General features: G+C 32.7%; 1 protein-coding gene across 1 annotated transcript in view; it reads left to right on the top strand.

The window, feature by feature from the left end:
* Positions 1–6716, top strand: part of LOC128166307 (uncharacterized) — a 32521-nt gene extending 25805 nt beyond the window's left edge. Inside the window, exons 7-14 of the mRNA XM_052831399.1 lie at positions 1164–2161; positions 2242–2332; positions 2947–3000; positions 3527–3685; positions 4742–4930; positions 5088–5261; positions 5799–5966; positions 6136–6716. Of these exons, the coding sequence (XP_052687359.1) occupies positions 1164–2161; positions 2242–2332; positions 2947–3000; positions 3527–3685; positions 4742–4930; positions 5088–5261; positions 5799–5966; positions 6136–6446 (2144 nt within the window). The 3' untranslated portion in view covers positions 6447–6716. The remainder of the gene's footprint in view (positions 1–1163; positions 2162–2241; positions 2333–2946; positions 3001–3526; positions 3686–4741; positions 4931–5087; positions 5262–5798; positions 5967–6135) is intronic.
* Positions 6717–19281: the final 12565 nt, after the last annotated feature.

The raw sequence follows: 19281 nt of genomic DNA, 5'->3' as shown, positions 1-19281 counted from the left end.
CTTTTCCTCGAGTGTATTGAAATAGCCGCCGTTTCGTATTTTGAACTATTAAGATTATTTCGTTACTAGCGATGTTTTTATAGTTTATAAACTACCTTTAAATTCATGTTTTCATAATTTATACTTAGTTTACTAAGATCTAGACATCATACGTTATTTTATAAGTATTCCCTCTATTATGGCGAGGTTAATATATAGGACAGCGTCTGCTAGACGATCTCTCATTTCTTCGTTGAATAAAGCAAAGGATTTACAAGTTATTGTTACTTACAGGTTACGAAAACATCCACCACAAATGTTTTAAGTTATTCCGATGTTTATTTTCATGTCGTATTTCTTTTAAAGGTTAACTTTGCGCGGTGTACGGTAGTTTTGTACGACACTGTTTGACAGCTCAGTGTGTGCGGTACCGTACATCGTTTTGATTGGTCAAGCGTCACCGTACATTTATTTAATTGGTAAAATGATACGACATGATCAGATCCGAAGGTTATATATATGAGTGCTTTGCCATTATATGGCAGATAATTTGTGACGAGTTCACGAGCGCCAAATATTCAAATCATTATCCCAAGCCTCCCTATCAAGTGCTACCGGCACCACCAGCTATTGGTGAGATTTGCGCACCACATAATTATCTCCCAACACACTGGACACCTAAATATATTATTCCGTAGTAAATTTATGGTATCCTGCCACGCCCCTTTTTTGCCCTTGCCCTAGGTTGACGCCTAGACCAAAATTGATACAATACAATTTATGCTTTGACTTGAATATGTTTTGCCATGACTGTACTGTGCTGTTACCATTGATTTAAAAACCATTGTCATTTTATTAAGCCTTGTCCTTTAATCAAAGTGTTGCAAGTACTTGAAAGCAGTGTTGATCCTGAAATAAAACTACATATATGTTGTAGCCCCCATTTTTAGATGGCCATCCGTGGGGAGCTTACAATCTCCTAAATTTTAAAACAAAATAAAACATTTCGATGTAAAAGCCAATTTTTAACAATTTAATTCAAAAATGATCATTTAAAAATCTTATGGGATAAATGATTTTCAACATTAACTATACCAAGCGGATTTTAGTGATCATTTGATATGCATGCATTTCTTATTTTTTCCTTCTGTCATTTATTATGTTATAGTTATTTTGTATTTTAGGTTTCTCAGATACACTTGGATCAATGTTTGTTTTACCATTAGACAGAGTGACTGTAAAATGTTCGGCGGAAATTTTTTCTGGAACGTTGCCGACAGAAGTTGAAATTTATTCTAAACTAATGAATGCTGGAACTGTTGTCTGGAATTTGACGACTATACAAATAAACAACAATGATTTTATAATTGATCGAAATATTACCGACTCGACATTGTCAACAGAATTAGAACGGCTCGTAATTGCGAATATCGAGAGTAATAATGTATCGTTAATATGTAGCTGTTACAACTTAAACAAAACATGCTCTAACAGCTTCATTGTTCCTCCAGTTAATATTCTTCAGACTCAGTATGTTTTGATCATGCCTGTCAAATCCGAAAACGAAAATGAAAACCACATCCAGTGTGATGTAGTTACAATTTTTGACAACACATCGTTTGCATTACCAATGCTAAACATTTCCCATGAAAACATACCACGTCTCACAACAACTAGGATCAACTGGACAATGCAGAACAGTCCCGTCTCTATTGTAGCCAGTCATGTGATTTCAGTTGTGTGTGTTCAGGGTTTTGATGATAACTATCTGGTAAATTATATTTTGCCTTCTTCCGGGACCGATTATAAAATCTGCAAGAACGACAATCAGACTAAAGAAATTGAAATGGTTTCGTTGGATTATAGTACAAGTCTGAATATATCCGAAATCGATCCAGATAATTACACCGAACATGTATTACTCGAAACTGGAGGTAGCTTTCAAAGATACAAGATGAACAACTCGAGCTCTTTTCTGTCTATAAAGGCAAACAAACCAATCCTTGTATTAGCTTGGATTGAAACACCTTCCTCTCCAAGCAATCACAATATCATTTATGTTCCCGCTGCGAATCTTGTTTTAAATAGCAACATGACGTCATCCAACCATTCTGAAGATGAATGCCTTTCTTTGAGCGACTACACTCAGCCACAACCTTTCCGTTTATACAGGAGGGAATTAGTAAGTCTAATTTGATCTCTTCAATAAAAATCACAGAAGTTAAAATATACTACTTATATGTATCCTTTTATTTTCCATAGCCAACAGTGACTGAACAGATACCCGGCGACGGTATAGACAATGATGGGGATGGACTGGTGGACGAAGAATACTGTGGGTTTTTGTGGCAAGGTAAAACGTATAGCTCGAATTACGATATTATTACTTATTTGGTTAGTTACTGACTCACTACGGAAATTTTGCTTACAAGGTGGTATAAATGAAACATAAGCCATATAATAAACATAAATGATAACCCCATTAAACCAAAATAATACCATAATGAGCTTAGTGTACCCAAATAAGCCCAAATGATACCCCATATGAACCTTAATGATACCTCAACGAGCTTTATGTACACCAATAGACACATCTGGTACCCAAATAACCCCTAATAATACAGAAATGAACCCCGATGTATCGGAATGAACCTTAATGAAAACCCAATGAGCTCCACTGAAACCCTTAATAACCTTTGTATACCCTAATGAACCCCATTGATACCATAATGAACCACAATGATATCTCAATAATACCTAAATGAACAAAATGTTATTTTGCAGCAGTTCACTTAATCTCACTAGTACTTATCTTGTTTGCATTTATAAAACCTTTATTACATTTAGAAGGATTTATAAAATATTTGCAATAAATTATTTGCATTAAAACATACATCACGCTTTGTTTATTGTTAAATTTAAACGGTTCTGGATACGAGTTTCTGACCATACAATTTTATTTTTCAGATTACAATATCAGTGACATTGATCTAGACGGGTCCATAAATGAAGATTGCAAAGGTTGAAATTATTTAATCTTCATATTAGATTTTAAAACAAAATTATCTAATGCTCTTAACAATTTTTATAGTTTTGATAGTTTTGTTTAATGAATGGTAAAAAAAAATATACTTTAAGTGTCACCTGTTATTTTTTTCATTGTTGATAATTTGCTGTCTTTAATACACCAAGAGGAAGTATAATTTTACCATAGGCTTATAAACTGTTAACTCTCACGAATTCTTACAAGAAAGAATATATAAATTTAAAAGTAAAAAAAAATATTAAGTGAAATCTAGAAATACTTATTATCAATATTTGGGAGGCTGAATATGTGACATTTTATGACTGACCGTATTTTAGACTCATAATAAGGATATTTCAATGTCCCAAACACATTTTGATTGGAAACTTTATCTTTATTTTGGTACAAGCAGTCCGTTAATAACATCATTATTTTATTTATTTAATTGATGATATTCAAATAATATTTGCTTAAAAAGATACATTTTAAAATAATGTAAATAGTATATCGTATGCATTTTAGGATGTAATGAGGGTGAGGAATTATCTCCCCTTTTCGTATGCAAAGATTGTGACTATGGTAAATTCCGTGAAAAGGCATCAAAGATCGATTTTTGTCAGTTCTGTCCCCAAAATCAGACAACATTTTACACAAGAAGCAATTCTTCAGAAGATTGTATCCGTAAGTATTTTTATTGATAGATTTTGTTCTTAATTATTTTATGAATTTCATTCAGCATGTATCTCTATAGTTTTTAGGATGAGATTTTGTTTTCTCGCATTAAAATCAGTGTGAGATCGTTTTGTCTAGCGTAAAACAGCTGTGTGAGATTAATTTGTTTTACACTGTGTATAACTACGTCGCTTTAAAACGTAAACAAACTTTGTCTGCTTTAGCTATAGGAAAATGCAAAATAATGGATTGAGATTGTCAATTAAATAACTGGTTTGCCTAATTATTTACAACTTATCATATCATTAAAAAACTGTTGTATGCTCTCATTTTGACTTACACTATTTGAAGCATGCGGCTGGATAACCTGAAAGTAATCTTTTGAACGTCGTAACAGAAAGTTGTCGGACATCTTTTTTTTAATGTAAAATGATGCGAGTAAAATTATTATTCAGTAAATATACTCGTGTGGGATAGTGAAATTCCACCTCAAGGGCCAAGATTTACGGGGTTTGACTCGGCAAAGCCTCGTCTTAGACATGAATCTTGTCAACTCTGTGGAATTTCACTATCCTACACGAGTATTAATGAATGGTTCAATTATTATATCTTTAACAAGTTCTTCATTGTCTTGATCATTGTCAGTTTACACAGTTCATTTATATTCCATAGACTCTGTTTCCTACCCTACTAACATGGTCATGATTACTAAAAAGGCTCCAGAAATACGTATTAACGACAAATGATTATTATATGATCCAAAATAGTGTTCTACTATAATATGCTGACCTTCGTAAAAATGGCGTTAAGTAATTCAAAATGGCGATTCAAAATGGCGGACAGCCAATCTTCAAATGTTTTTTAAAGTCTCTTTAATGGAAAAAAAGATGATAACACAAACTAATGAATTGGTCCATTAATGAATCACATGTATACTTTGAAACTGCTTGCCATGATGTTTTTATCATAGAAAAAGCTGTATAAAATAGCATGTAAATTATTTATTTTTATTAACCATAATAATTAATTCTATCATTATATATGACTTTCATTTATATTTAAAAGCAATCTGTGGAGAGGGAACGAAACTGAATTCCGCGAAAGAAAACTGTGAGCCCTGCTCAATTGGATTTTATAAAAATGTTTCAGCCAATGACACAAGTTTAAATATAACAGACAGGTTTGAATGCAAGAAATGTCCAAGAAATTTGACAACATATTCCACAGAATCCATAGAAATCAGCGACTGTATAGGTATGGGTTGTATCTTTTTTTACAATAAAATACTGTGGCTTTTTTCAGTATGTGTTTTTTATGGATTACATGTATTATACAAAAGTGAGAAAAAACAACTATTTTATGTAATAGGGTTTTTTTCTGTCGGTGAAATTTTACTCATGATTGTTGTTAGAGCATTGTGAGACTGGATATTATCTATCCAATAACACCTGTCTGCCTTGTGAAATTGGAACATACAAAAATACATCCAGCCGCGATGTTACTCTTGACGAGATGTTAAGGTGGAATTGTTCGACATGTAAGAGAACATATACCACAATCTCAAAGGAATCTGAAACCTGTATTAGTAAGCTTGATATCATTATTGATTTTTTTTCTTCAAAATCTCCTACATAGATGTTGTAATTATAATAAACAATTAAATTTAAAAAGCTATTTGATAAAACTAATTTAATGATGATAAGAAGAACGTGTTTTTACAGTTTTAATTTTATTAACTTTAATGGAAGAATCTGCTTGCATTACACGATTTGTTATTATTTATTAGGAACGCTTTTCAAATTTTAACGTTTCTAATATAAGTAAACATAACATAGAAATAATAAACTTGCAATGTAACATTTACTTTTCTTTTACTTGAAGCAATAGTTGTATGAATACGTAAACTGAACACAAACTAAAACAAACTTCAGAATAATAAGCATTAAAATAAGCTAACTATCGTTAGTTTAAAAGAAACAGGAATGATTTATTTCACATCAAGTATTTTCATTTGCTTAAAAATCACGCGGTTGTTTAAATTAATACAATTGTGTTGAAAATTGTTATTTATTTTTAAAACACCCTTTATTTTCCTTTCTTTAATTATATGCTTTGTTTACAGGGAAGTGCAACAAGGGGTATCAATTTAATTTTTCAATTCATCAATGCGAACCCTGTCCTGTCGGGTTTTACAAAAACATAACAGGGATACACATCAATTGTACGCAGTGCCCGGAAAATTACACAACTAGAGCCCCTGGTAAAACGTCCCATATCGATTGCAAAATAGGTCAGTTGAAAGAGTTTTTTGATCAAAGCGTATTTCTGGAGACATTTTTTCAGAAATGATTCAAAACCACAATACCTTTTTGTCGATAAGATTAGACTTGGATTTTAGGTCGTCTTTGTTACTCTAACTTCTGATTTTTTTACCAATTGAATTTACTTTCTATTGACAGCTGATTGTATGTGTGCTTGTAATATGGTACATGTCCAGAAGAATTACACAAGTTCGGAACTGTCAAAAATCATCGAAAAGATGAAGAAAGAACTGATGGTCAACAAGGATCAGCTGTCGTCGACTCTGAGAAAGAAGATAAGTGTCAAGGACAATCGGCCATCTTCTCAGTCCATTGGGTCGTTTGGCGTCGTCATCATAGTCTTTGTTTTTTCGCTTTTGCTTGCAGCTGATGTGATGATTTTGAAGAAACACATTTCTTTGCTTGTACGGACATTGGTGGATTTTGCAAAACGATTTTGCAGGAAGTGAAAATGAATTGTTTGGTAAAATTTCAAATACCAACATTTTACGATAAACGATGATCTTGTTTAGTTATAAATTGTACAGAAGAGCATCATTTGGAATCATAAGCGTTATAGGCTAGTAAAGATAAATCCTCTTTGTAAAAGCTGAAATGATCCCGGTATTTATTTGATTTTCCTTTAACCTTGTACTGTATCTGGTGTTTTTGTTACAGGTATAATAATGTTTTTATTGGAGTTTTATGTTCTCAGTGATAAAAATGATATAAAATATCAATACTACTTTTATCTCATAAACCCTCACGAGCAGCCAAGCCTATTAAGTAATCGATTTCGATTCAACCTTCAATCTCTTCTATTGATTAATGAGCTTGTACACCAACTGAATCGTCAACGGCGTTGTGCATTCAGTTACGTAACTCATTCCACATTTGAACCCGAGCAAGAATATTTTGATTAATAAAACTATTTGTTTATTTTCCACATAAAATTTGGTTTATACACAGAGGACTTAAAAAGATTTAATGTGTGTTTTTATAATATATATATTTACCGAAATGCATGTAAACTTTCTGCACTATTTTCTTACGCGCAGACTTAATTCATGTGTTATACTCGTGCCTTCCAATTTGAGACTTCGGCTGACAGTAAACTAATAGACGGGGTCACGTGACCCCGTCTAAAATGACTTAGTACTTTAGAACATTTTATGTTGAAGGTAAGCATTTCATAATCCTGCAATGTATAGTCATACTGTTATATTTACATCTACAAAGTATGATTCCCTGTGTTAGTTAATTCATAGTCTATAGAAACAGCCAGACTGAAATCTACATGCCCTGTTTATTGATTGGTCGAAATCTATAGCGATATAAGAAAAATAACGGACTACACGAAATATCTAATCATCATGTATGATGATGTCAAACATATTCCGATGGGAGACGATTTCGCTGTTCCTTTTACCTAACAGACTGATGCACATGAACAGCCTTTCGTGAATTTTACTTACTTTTGACAATCATTTTATTAATCTGTTAAAAAAGTTGTATATAAAAACAATAAAATGCTTTCTTTTGATGATTCATGCGGATAATGAAGGTAGCGATCACTGCAGGAAAAAAAATGGCATAATTCTCTTTCAGAAAAAGAATTCAAACACCATTTCTTGTTTTTCTATGATTTTTTAACTAATGCACTAACTTACTGACAATATTTTAGAATATTAGTTAGCTTCTGTATAAAACTAGCAAAATTGTTTAAAAAGAGTTTATTCTACATGTAGGTCATTCAAGTGGCACATTTTCCTATACGAATAAATTTTATTTTTACGAGTTTGTCTTCGTTGTATTTGTCATCAAATTAATATAGTACTTGTACGTAACAAAACAAAGTGCCTGAAGTCCCTTGATATGAGAAACAAAATTTGCACAACACGAATTCAACGTTTTTACAGGCTTTTCCGGAAGAAAAATTAATATTTTTTTTAATCAGTAAAAAAAAAGTATAATAAATGCAGTCTTTCATATAATAAAAAGAAGAGCAATTTCATATGCAGACTCGATTTCTTGATGCCCAACTATGCATCAATTAGGATATTACATCTTTATTTATTAAAAAAACAAAAAAACATAAATATACTTTACAGAAAATTTCCCTATTGTTAAAACATTATTTTCATATTATGCATTATTAATGTTTAGAATCGTTATTATTGGTAATTGTAATGCTTTGTTTAAAATCTAAAAATCAAATAATTGGGTCATTCGCAAGATACAGAGTTTAAAATTCATTGTTTTATAAATAAAGATTGAGACTTGTTATTGTTTACATATGCGTTTTATTGGTATACGTTTCAATCAAATGTTGCTTCTTTCTGTAGATAGTATTATCAATTAACACACTGGATCAGTTTAGTTTGTTTTCCACGAGTCATTTTTTGGTAAACACTGGTTATTCTATTATTAACATTAACACATTTTAACATTTGAGAGGTTTATTTACATGTACATAGCAAAGAATTCTTACCTCTGTATCTCTCTTATAAATTGACTTCTTACATTACAATTTTGGTCAATCATTCAAATTATACACTATGATGCAATACGTATTCGTACAAAATGGCGGCGTGTTTACATTTGCAACGGAATTAGATTACTCTTCAAACTTCTGTTTTCATGTTTTAGAATATTTTTTATAGCTCAAATTTACCTAGTACTTTGTAAGATGACCTTTCAGTCGAATAACACTTTGTAATCGCCGAGGAATTGTCTGATATATGTTTTTTTTAAATATATATTCAGGTGTGATCTAAGTCCAGATGCGCTGGATTTCATGGAACAAGTCTTCTTTTTTTGTTTTCTATTCTCCCAACTCTTCCCTGAAGTTTTCTTTTAATCAAAAGCCCCATATTTTCAATGATGTTGATGTCGGGGCTCTGTGCTGGCCAGCTCATTGTTTTTATGTCATTTCCATGTAAATAATCATGAGTAGAACGCGCACGATGTACCGGGGCATTGTCGTCTCGGAAAACATTGTTTCTAGTCGGAAAATGACGTGCTTAAACAGGCCACAAATTGTCGTTTACTATCTGCTAATATTTATTGCATTAATGTTACCGTCTACTGCAGAAATAGTGCCGACTTTATGCCATGTGAGTCATCCCTAGACCACCACTTCGTAACATGGCTTAGTTTTCCAAATCGGGTCTTCAGCCGTCGCCTCTCTTTTTCCACACATATACACGAGAATCTTGCCCCACCACTATCTTAGATTCGTCCAAGAAGATCACTTTCTTCCAGTAATTCTCTACAGTCAGTTTTCGCTTTTCACGGCACCAAGACAAACGTTTCCGACGATTCACATCTTTACAACTTCTTTCATCTTTGAAACCGATCTTCTGTATCCATTTTTATGTAAATGAAACTGCAAAGTACGTTTTGATATTGGTCTTTCCCTATTCTCATTCTCTCGTCTGTTAACTTTTACTAACCGCTCTAACTTTCTAAATTCCCTTGCTGTCACCGAGGGGGTCCTTCCTCTTCGGGGGATGTTTTTCTATCGAGCCCCGATGTTCAATACACTTTTTAAGCTCCCGACAAGAGATCTTGGTATATGCAACGTATTTGACACATCATCGATGGTTTTACCTGCTTCAAATAATTTCAGAGCGATTTCTTTAACATCATTGTTTAATTCTTTTCCTCTACGACCAATTTTACTTTCGATGTCTGAGATTTATTGTACAAATGCAGACGAAAAAAATCATGTGACGTATAAAACGTCGTCGATGACAGATTACTATAAATAACTACCGAAATCCCAATTCTAATTATAACCCATGTTATCGCCGTTGCAATGTAACGATGCGAAGTGTGATGTAAACACGCCGCCATTTTGTACGAATACTAATTGCATCATACTGTACAAGCAAATTATTTTATACATGAAAAAGATAATATGATTTTGATTTTATAGCTTGTCAAAGTACCTTTCAAAATTTCATTTTAATTCTAGTGACTCTTTTATTTACAAATTCAAAAGAATCTTTGAATGCGAATGCTCAAGATACCATACCTTATACATTCACCAAATAATTAGATAAGTGCCATATGAACCACAATAAAACATTTTCTACATAAGGTAAATAGTAAAAAAACACGTGTACATACTTATGGAGGTATCTGCAACCTTGGAATGTACAAAACATTTATTTAAAATCAATCATATATAGCTTTCCATATATTTGATTCTAAAATCTGAACCCAAAACGTATAGGAGAAATCCTACTATGAGGGAAAATTTACTAAACAGTAGCTCCCTCCTCATCCCTCAAGCGGGGGGGGGGGGGGGGGGCTATTATGTTGTCAGTTTTTCGAGGGGAGACTACTGTTGGGGAAAAGCTGCTATACTGACGCATTTGTGTGTTGTCATATTAATGACTAAATGTATTAGTAGATGTTTGTATGCTTTAGATTTAAGCCAATATTTGGTTATATATCAAGTTAATTTGATTAAATGAGATGATTATCTTCTATACATGGAGTGTGATAATCAAAAATACCAAATTAATTTGACGAATAGAAAAATGATATATTTCCGTTGTAGAAGACTCTCCAGTTGGGAAGAAATTAAAGATTGCTACTGGAAAATGTTACCCCTGTTCTGTTAAGTTTCATAAAGAGGTTGCAATTGATAGTACCAATATGGCATACTCCGTTCGTGCCCAGTGGACAAAACAACTGTCGAAGGATTAGAATGTAGAGATATTTAATCGAATACCGTATAACGAGAACGATTATACAAGGAACGTCACCTGGCTTATCCAGTTACATGTATGTTACATGGGCATAATGAAATATGTTACGGTCATTCACAAAAAATCTCTAGAATTTTACAAGTTTTTTAAACAGACAATACGCTTTTTATTTCAGTAACCTGGATTAAAAAAAATTAACGCTTTAAGTACATTTGGAATATATTTGCAATGCACTTCTACGCAAACAATGTTCGATTACTCATACGCATAGTGTTTTGTTTAGAAAACTTAACGGAAATAACCACCTAAAAAGGAACAATAATATGAAATGAAAATAAAGTCATGCCTAGTATTGTATTTCTTTGAATACACAATATCATTTTTTGAATTATTTTTTCAAAGCACTGCTTAGAGGGCTAGTTTTGAATGGCACAGTGTAGTAGGAATACCCAGTAGGGTGATATAAATAGACATCTTGTGTTAACCAGAGTTTTTCATATGATCTGAGGTGAAATTGCACATAATGTGACCTCGGGATGACAATGTACGACTTGGGAAGTGTGCAATGCATTGGTAGGACTAGGGCTGGAACGATTCATGGTTTATTGGATTCGGTTCGATTTCGATTCAAAATGCTACGGTTAGGTTTTTTTCGGTCCGATTCGATTAAACATAAACCAGCCTAAATATTTCTCATTATAAATAAAAATAATCATCTTTACCTTGTATATTCCTTTACTTTAGGATAACAAACAAAAGTGTTATGTATTCTTTTCAAATAAAATAATTAGAGAAAAAAAACTTGCAGAAAATATGGAAAAAATGGTTGGCAAATCTTTACAAAGAATATTTGATGATATTACTGCTTCACATGCTAAAACAGCATCTAGAAACTATTTTGAAAATGAGTTGAAAAAGTATTTCAATTACATATATAGTTTTCAGAGACATTAAAAATATTAAAGAAAAAAGTAATGGGAAATTACCATTCTACAGGTAGTAATAATTACACAAAATCTAAACAAGCTTGAAATTAAACCTTGCTTAAATTTTTCCATTTCTAAGAAGTTTTCTTTTTTTACTCAATTAAGAATAAGTGTCTTTAAATTACAGATAGTGGTTGGCTGATATCGTAACCTTTTTATTCAAGGGGATGAAAGATATTGTATCAATTTTTATAATGTTGTTGAAAATGAACATCAGTTACAATGTACAACTACAAAGTACATTATATTCACTTTATCTGTATATTGTCTGTATGACTTGCGCCATATCTGGTTTTTGTCATTACATTGAATTGAAACTAGCAGACATCGATGCGTATATCCAGCTGTATATTTAAATTATAATGTACAGATAGTCGTTCATTTATCTTTATTTCCATCATCTGTGTCCCAATACACATTTCTGAGCGTCTACTGGCGGCTATTTTTGTTTATACACGTTAGGGTAAATTTTGAACCGAACCGAAATCCGGAATTCCGGATCGGTGCACCGAATCGATAGAAATAAATCGCGGTACACTGAACGTTTCGGTGCACCGCACAACCCTAGGTAGGACACGTGTTTTATTAGCTCACCTGAGCCAAAGGCTCACAATTTGTCCGTTGTCTGTCGTCGTCGTCGTCGTCGTTGTAAACTTTTCACATTTTCATCTTCTTCTCAAGAACCACTGGGCAGATTTCAACCAAATTTGGCACAAAGCGCCACTAGGTAAAGGGGATTCAAGTTTGTACAAATGAAGGACCACGCCCTCTTTAAAGGGGAGATAATTGAGAATTATTGAACATTTCTTGGTATTTTTCAAAAATCTTCTTCTCAAAAACTATTTGGCCTGAAATGCTTAAACTTGTGTGGATGCATCCTCAGGTAGTGTAGATTCAAGTTTGTGCAAATCATGGCCCCCGGGGGTAGGGCGGGGCCACAATGGGGGGATCAAGTTTTACATAGGAATATATAGAGAAAATCTTTAAAAAATCTTCTTCTCAAAAATATTAGGCCAGGAAAGCTCAAATTAAAATGGAAGCATCCTCAGGTAGAGTAGATTCAATTTTGTCCAAATCATGGTCCCCGGGGGTAGGGTGGGGCCACAATTGGGGGATCAAGTTTTACATAGGAGTATATAGAGAAAATCTTTAAAAATCTTCTTCTAAAGAACTATTAGGCCAGAAAAGCCTAAATTAAAATGGAAGCATCCTCAGGTAGTGTAAATTCAAGTTTGTTCAAATCATGGTCCCTGGTGGTATGGTGGGGCCACAATGGGGGAGATGGATTTTTACATAGGAATATATAGAGAAAATCTTTAAAAATCTTCTTCTCTAAAATTAAAGTGTAAGCATCCTCAGGTAGTGTAGATTCAAGCTTGTTCAAATCATGGTCCCCAGGGGTAGGATGGGGCCTCAATAGGGGGATCAAGTTCTACATAGGGATATATAGAGAAAATCTTTAAAAATCTTCTTCTAAAGAACTATAAGACCAGAAAAGCTTAAATTAAACTGGAAGCATCCTCAGGTAGTGTAGATTCAGGCTTGTTCAAATCATGGTCCCCGGGGGTAGGGTGGGGCCACAATAGGGGGATCAAGTTCTACATAGGAATATATAGAGAAAATCTTTAAAAATCTTCTTCGAAAGAACTATTAGGCCAGAAAGGCTCAAATTAAAATGGAAGCATCCTCAGGTAGTGTAAATTCAAGTTTGTTCAAATCATGGTCCTCGGGGGTAGGATAGGGCCACAATAGGGGGATCATGTTGTACATAGGAATATATAGAGAAAATCTTTAAAAATCTTCTTCTCTAAAGAACTATTAGGCCAAGAAAGCTCAAATTGGCATGTAACCATCCTCAGATAATGTAGATTCAAGTTTGTTCAAATCATGGTCCCTAGGAGTAGGGCGGGGCCACAATGGGGGATACATTTTTATAATTACAAAAAAAGAGGTGGATAAAAATTGGCAGATTTTCAATTTTTTTTTAGCAAGATCTACTGTACTTAGTTGTCAAGATATTTTGATATAATGCTAATTTGATCAGAATTAAGGCAATTGTTGCTCAGGTGAGCGATGTGGCCCCTGGGCCTCTTGTTAAACTTGAAATGTTTGCTCTCATTGCAAGTGCTATAACATATGTCACTTACATAAATAGGAGACGGTAATGGGCTTCTAAGTTTGTGATTTGTGTTAAACAATATCTAAAAGAAAAGATACCGGGCCGGGGGGGGGGGGGGTATGGTGTGTCTTGGATGTTCTACTGACTGAGCTTCTGTGGTTCCCTGGAAAGGGAAAGTTTAATTTCATATAAAGGCTTGAATGTATTTACTTTCAGTTTAGCGCCAAGTTTTTTTTCAATTGACACTCAGCAAATATATTTATGGGCTGAAAAAAATTCAATTACTTAGTCTTTTAGGCTAAATAATGAAAACATCTCAGTGTTTCGTGGTGATAATTTTTTTTGGCTTTATTGTTGCATAGCTCAACGTTTCAAGAATGGAACATGTGTTCCGTGTGCTTAGGCTTCCATAAAAACACCTCCAGTGAAGACATGTGGCTCACAGAAATTCAAAACGTGCAATGCGTACAATGTCCTGCTGGACTAACCACAAATTCAATGGGAGCGAAAACATTTTTAACCGTGTTTATCAAATATTTCTGAAACTGAACTTTATTTTACATTGATTGATAAAAAAAGAATATAAGATTAATTTAATTTTGAGGAGTGGGAGAGCTGTATTTTACACATGTTTCATTTGTTGGTATTTTAGTGACAAATTGACAGTTTTTATTTATGAAAACAACACTTTTTCCTATGGGAATGAAATTTTTATTTTCTTTCGGAAAATGAAAACTTTGTAAAATAAGACTTTCAAAAAGATAAATGTTAGCCAATAGAGTGATTCCAATGTCCTTCACATTTCACAACCAGATACGAAGGAGCTGTTGGTTTTCAGATTTGTAGATTAAGTAAGATAAATTCAAATATCGAGCATCGAAATAATTAAATTATGAATAAGATATTTAGTATATTTTCTATCATTCAACATAAGTAAATAAAAGTAATAACAATATTGTATTTACTATCATAATGTTAAATAGATAATGAAGCTTATTAGTCTGTTTTCGATCTGCTTTTCACTGCTGATTAAACTATTTCTACCGATCATTAAATAGTTTCTAAAACATATTATATTGCTAAATAGATAGCAATATTCTACAAAGAAGGTACCAGAGTATTCTTTTTGTATTTTCTGAGTTAACTTGAGCCGAAGACTCAAGTGAGCTTCTCTGATCAAAATGTATCCATTTTCTGACGTCGTCGTCGTTGTAAAATGTTGACTTTGTCATCATCTTTTTCAGAACCACTGCATTGGCTATTATCAATCTAACATGTCACAAAACATCCTTATGGGAAGGGCTTTTAAAATGGTTTATTAGAATAGTCACGCCCTATTCAAAGCGGAGATTATTAGAAAGAGTGAAAATAAGGTATAGTCTTTTAAAACGTTCTTCCCAAGAACGAACTTCTCTGTAGTATTTAAATATTTGTTTTCTGACATATGGTAGATTTAATTTCTTTAAAGTATGACCTCAGAGGTGGAAGCGGCCCTATCATTGGTTCAGCACTCATAAAAGAAATGAGAAGAAAACAAAACTCAATAATTCTTCGGGAGATATAGATTACAAGAAAGTAATAATACCATATTCTAAGTATTGCCATATGCAGAATAAGGCAAGGAGATTGAATAACAGGATCATAAATAAAAGATAATATTATAAAACAATAATTAATCCTTCCAGTGTAAAACTATCATAAATTGGGGTGGGTATGAGCATGTTTTAAATCGTTTAATCTTTTTATATTATACATGTATCACAACGGTCAGAGAATGCATTTTTATTCCCTTTATTCCCGGGGAAATGGTGGGGTGGTATAAGTGTGTAATTTGTTAGGTTTGTAAAGTTGAATTTTCAGTGTTTGACATTCTATTATACATATGTATTTACGTGTATTATATGATTTATATATTATCAAATGTTTACATTTGCAAATATGCTTCTTTGAATGAACCTTTGTTTTTCATTGGACTGAAATGTTACACTTTCATTGGTTTAAACATACAATGTAGCACGTGATTGCCTCATTTATCTCTATATTTGTTCGGTGAGAAATATTATTAGGCAATATGGCGTCATTGGCCGACGCTTCGCTTACTCATTTCGACATTTCATAGTATTTAATACCGCATGCCGTAAGTTCTTAAAGTATTTGGAGTAGTTACCCTTTGAAATTCTTTGAAATTAGAGTATTTGCCCTTAGAATATTGACGTCACATTGTTTTGTCTGGAGGAGAGCAAAATGGCAGTGTCGAAATTTGCTCAAATCTCTGCAGAGGAAAGGGAGAAAACATTTAAAATTGAAAAGTAACAAAACATTGTAAGTAAACATGGGTGAAGCAAAGATTTTTAAAGAGCATTTAAAAGGTGTGATTGAAAATTTTGATGAGTTTAAATGAGTTAAATTGGATGAGATGTAATGCATCTTGTACATGGCTTTGCGTAGATAATTGCTATTTGTTAATAAATGTATAGCTTGATAGTCTTCGGGAAAACAAAACACTTATTAGGTTAGTTACTGACTTACTTCAAAAATATATATTATTAGATAAATAAAACTCTCTCTCTCTTTGATTTCCATGTTGGAGAGGTGCCTTGTTTCATTTCATATCCCAAAATAAGATCAGCAATGGTATCATTGTTAAATAGGAAAATACTTAATCAAATTGACACTTGTATTGACTTTCATCTCATGATGATCTTTTGATTCAGTTTCATTTCATATCCCAAAATAAGATCAGCCTCGATATATTACCAATATCCAGATATTACCAAATACCAGATATGGTATCATTGTAAAATAGGAAAATACTTTCTCAAATTGACACTTGTATTGACTTTCATCTAATGATCATCTTTTGATGTAGTGGGGACCCAATATTATATTTCAAGAAAAGGTCAGCCTTGTTGAAATACTGAATACAGATATATAATATTCATATTTTTACTTGTTTTGATTTACCCTGATTATCTTTTAATTTAGGGGTTGTACCTAATATTATGGCTCAAGAAAAGGTCCCCCTGTTGAAATATCGAATGCAGAAAGTTAATATTAATATCGGCACTTGCTTTGATTTACCCCGATGATCTAAAATAATAATGCTCAAGAAAAGGTCCGCCCGTTGAAATATAAATGTTTTAAATACATTTGGTTAAACAAAGAATCAAGTACTAGTAGTTAATACATATTGGTAATATATTGATGTTCATCGATATCAAGTTTTTTGATTCAGACACAATATCATAGTACACTTGAAATGTAATTGAAATGCTGTATGCAAAAAATTCACAGTATTTTAACCCAATGACCTTAAATTTCAGAGGTAGGACCCAATACAAAAATATAATAATAGAAAAGAAGGATCGAAGAAATGAACAATTTATAATGATAAGCATAACTTACACATAAACCCTAGTGCAAATTAAAATAGCAACGCTTGCAGGTATCGTTGTATTTGAATTGTAAAGAATATTTGATTTTAAAATGGGTAGTTTTAAGCGTGTATCATATTGGATGAATGTGCAGAGAAGACATTTGAAATTTCCATTGTTTACATGTTAATTTCAAACTGTCAAACAACTCAAGGTGTGAACCCTTCACACCTGCAGGGTGATGTGTGTATATAGCACCTGGTTTAAGCCATCGTCTAATTAACGACACCAATCAGTTTCATTTCCCTTTTTATATAAAACCGAACGGCAAAAGTAAAGTTGAAATGAAAACCATTTTTAAAATGTAATAATTATTGTGATTTATTTGTGTTCACCAAGCTACATGTATATGTATTTTCATTTTTACTCTGTGGTGGATATTTATCTCACTTTGGGTAGGTACTCCTTTAAAGGAAATACAAAAATAATACCACTTATTTTGTAACTTAATACTCGAAACTGAAAAAATGAAAATGAAAAATATAGTACCCCGGACCTTTTATGTTAGGCGGACCTTAAATTATACGACACCTGACAATACGAACGTTAACATTTAACTTGGTTCTTCAATTGATAAGATTGTATATATTGTTTGATGTATTGGTCGCCCTATATGTATAATCTATATAGATTTTGCTTGCAATGCATTGTTCAAAATTTAAATTCAGTTTTATTAACTAAAGAGTCAATGAACGAGAAGGCAAATTCAGACGTTTTTATTTTCTATGTACAAAATTCCTTTTGAGATAAACAGCAGTCATACCGGAAGTAGACTGGAAGCCAATACAAGAGGCCCATGGGGCCACATCGCTCACCTGAGCAACAATGGGCGTTCAAAAGATATTGTGCCGTATGGTCCCTCGGTAGAATAACAAAAAATAAATATTGTAAAGTACAAACCAGGATAATTTTCCGCTGTGATATTTTCTTAGGAATAGCGATAATTACTTTATCCCCGCAACAGAAATGTGTCAGAAATATGGAAACTGTTTTAAAGATGTCGTTTTTATTTACCCGTGTCTGAAAAACTATCAAAATTGATGTAGATTTCACATTCGAATTTTACACTTATTTTTGCATACACGTAATCTTTGACATTGTACCTTCATGAAATACTATTTTTTACCAGAATAAGAAAATCCTACGCAAGATATAAAACTAAACATTTGGTAGGAGTACACTGTTAAGTTGTTAACTTCCAATTCCCTATATTTTCGTTCTGCCCCCCCCCCCCCCTTTGTAAAGCGATCAAAATATTTGAAAGCATATAGGTACATTTTTTTCATCAACTACTTACTAGTTATTGTATTTTAAAAAAAAGATATAATAGTTATTGTTTTTTATTTTTAAAATCCTACATGTATAGATGTGAAGAAGAAAATTGTACCTCAATGTGCTCAATTCCTCAAATTAAAAACATTCAAAAATTTATTTGTCTTCTCGATTATAATTAAATGACTCTTATTTACTTCGCGTACAAACCAGGATAATTTTCCGCTGTGATATTTTCTTAGGAATAGCGATAATTACTTTATCCCCGCAACAGAAATGTGTCAGAACTATGGAAACTGTTTTAAAGATGTCGTTTTTATTTACCCGTGTCTGAAAAACTATCAAAATTGATGTAGATTTCACATTATTTATTGTATAAAGAGGGGGCCCCAGAGAGTAGGTATATACAGAATATCATTCTTTATTTTGTTTGTACAAGTATTTATCATACTCTAATTCATATAGAATTTCTAATGTTCAACCAAACTTTCAGCGTCAATCGTAGAATTATAAGCAAGATACAGAGCTCACAGTTCGTCTAGGTTTGAGTCATATTTTGTTCACATGAGTTTATTACATTCAGCTTAAGATTTTTAACTTGGTATTTCCTATTCAGCATTTAAAATGGAAAAAAAGAATGGCCTAAGATTTTCAATTCGTTTATTCACTCAAGACCAGTTCACTGGTATTTGAGGTTCAAAATCAGTTTAATATACAAATGTACACAAACACAGTCAAGGATCACATGTACAGTAGGAGTAATAATGACGAAA

The sequence above is a fragment of the Crassostrea angulata genome, chromosome 10 (assembly GCF_025612915.1).
Source record: "Crassostrea angulata isolate pt1a10 chromosome 10, ASM2561291v2, whole genome shotgun sequence".
NCBI lineage: Eukaryota > Metazoa > Mollusca > Bivalvia > Ostreida > Ostreidae > Magallana > Magallana angulata.
The sequence above is the reverse complement of the archived record's forward strand: the minus strand, read 5'-3'. Positions and strand labels throughout refer to the sequence as shown.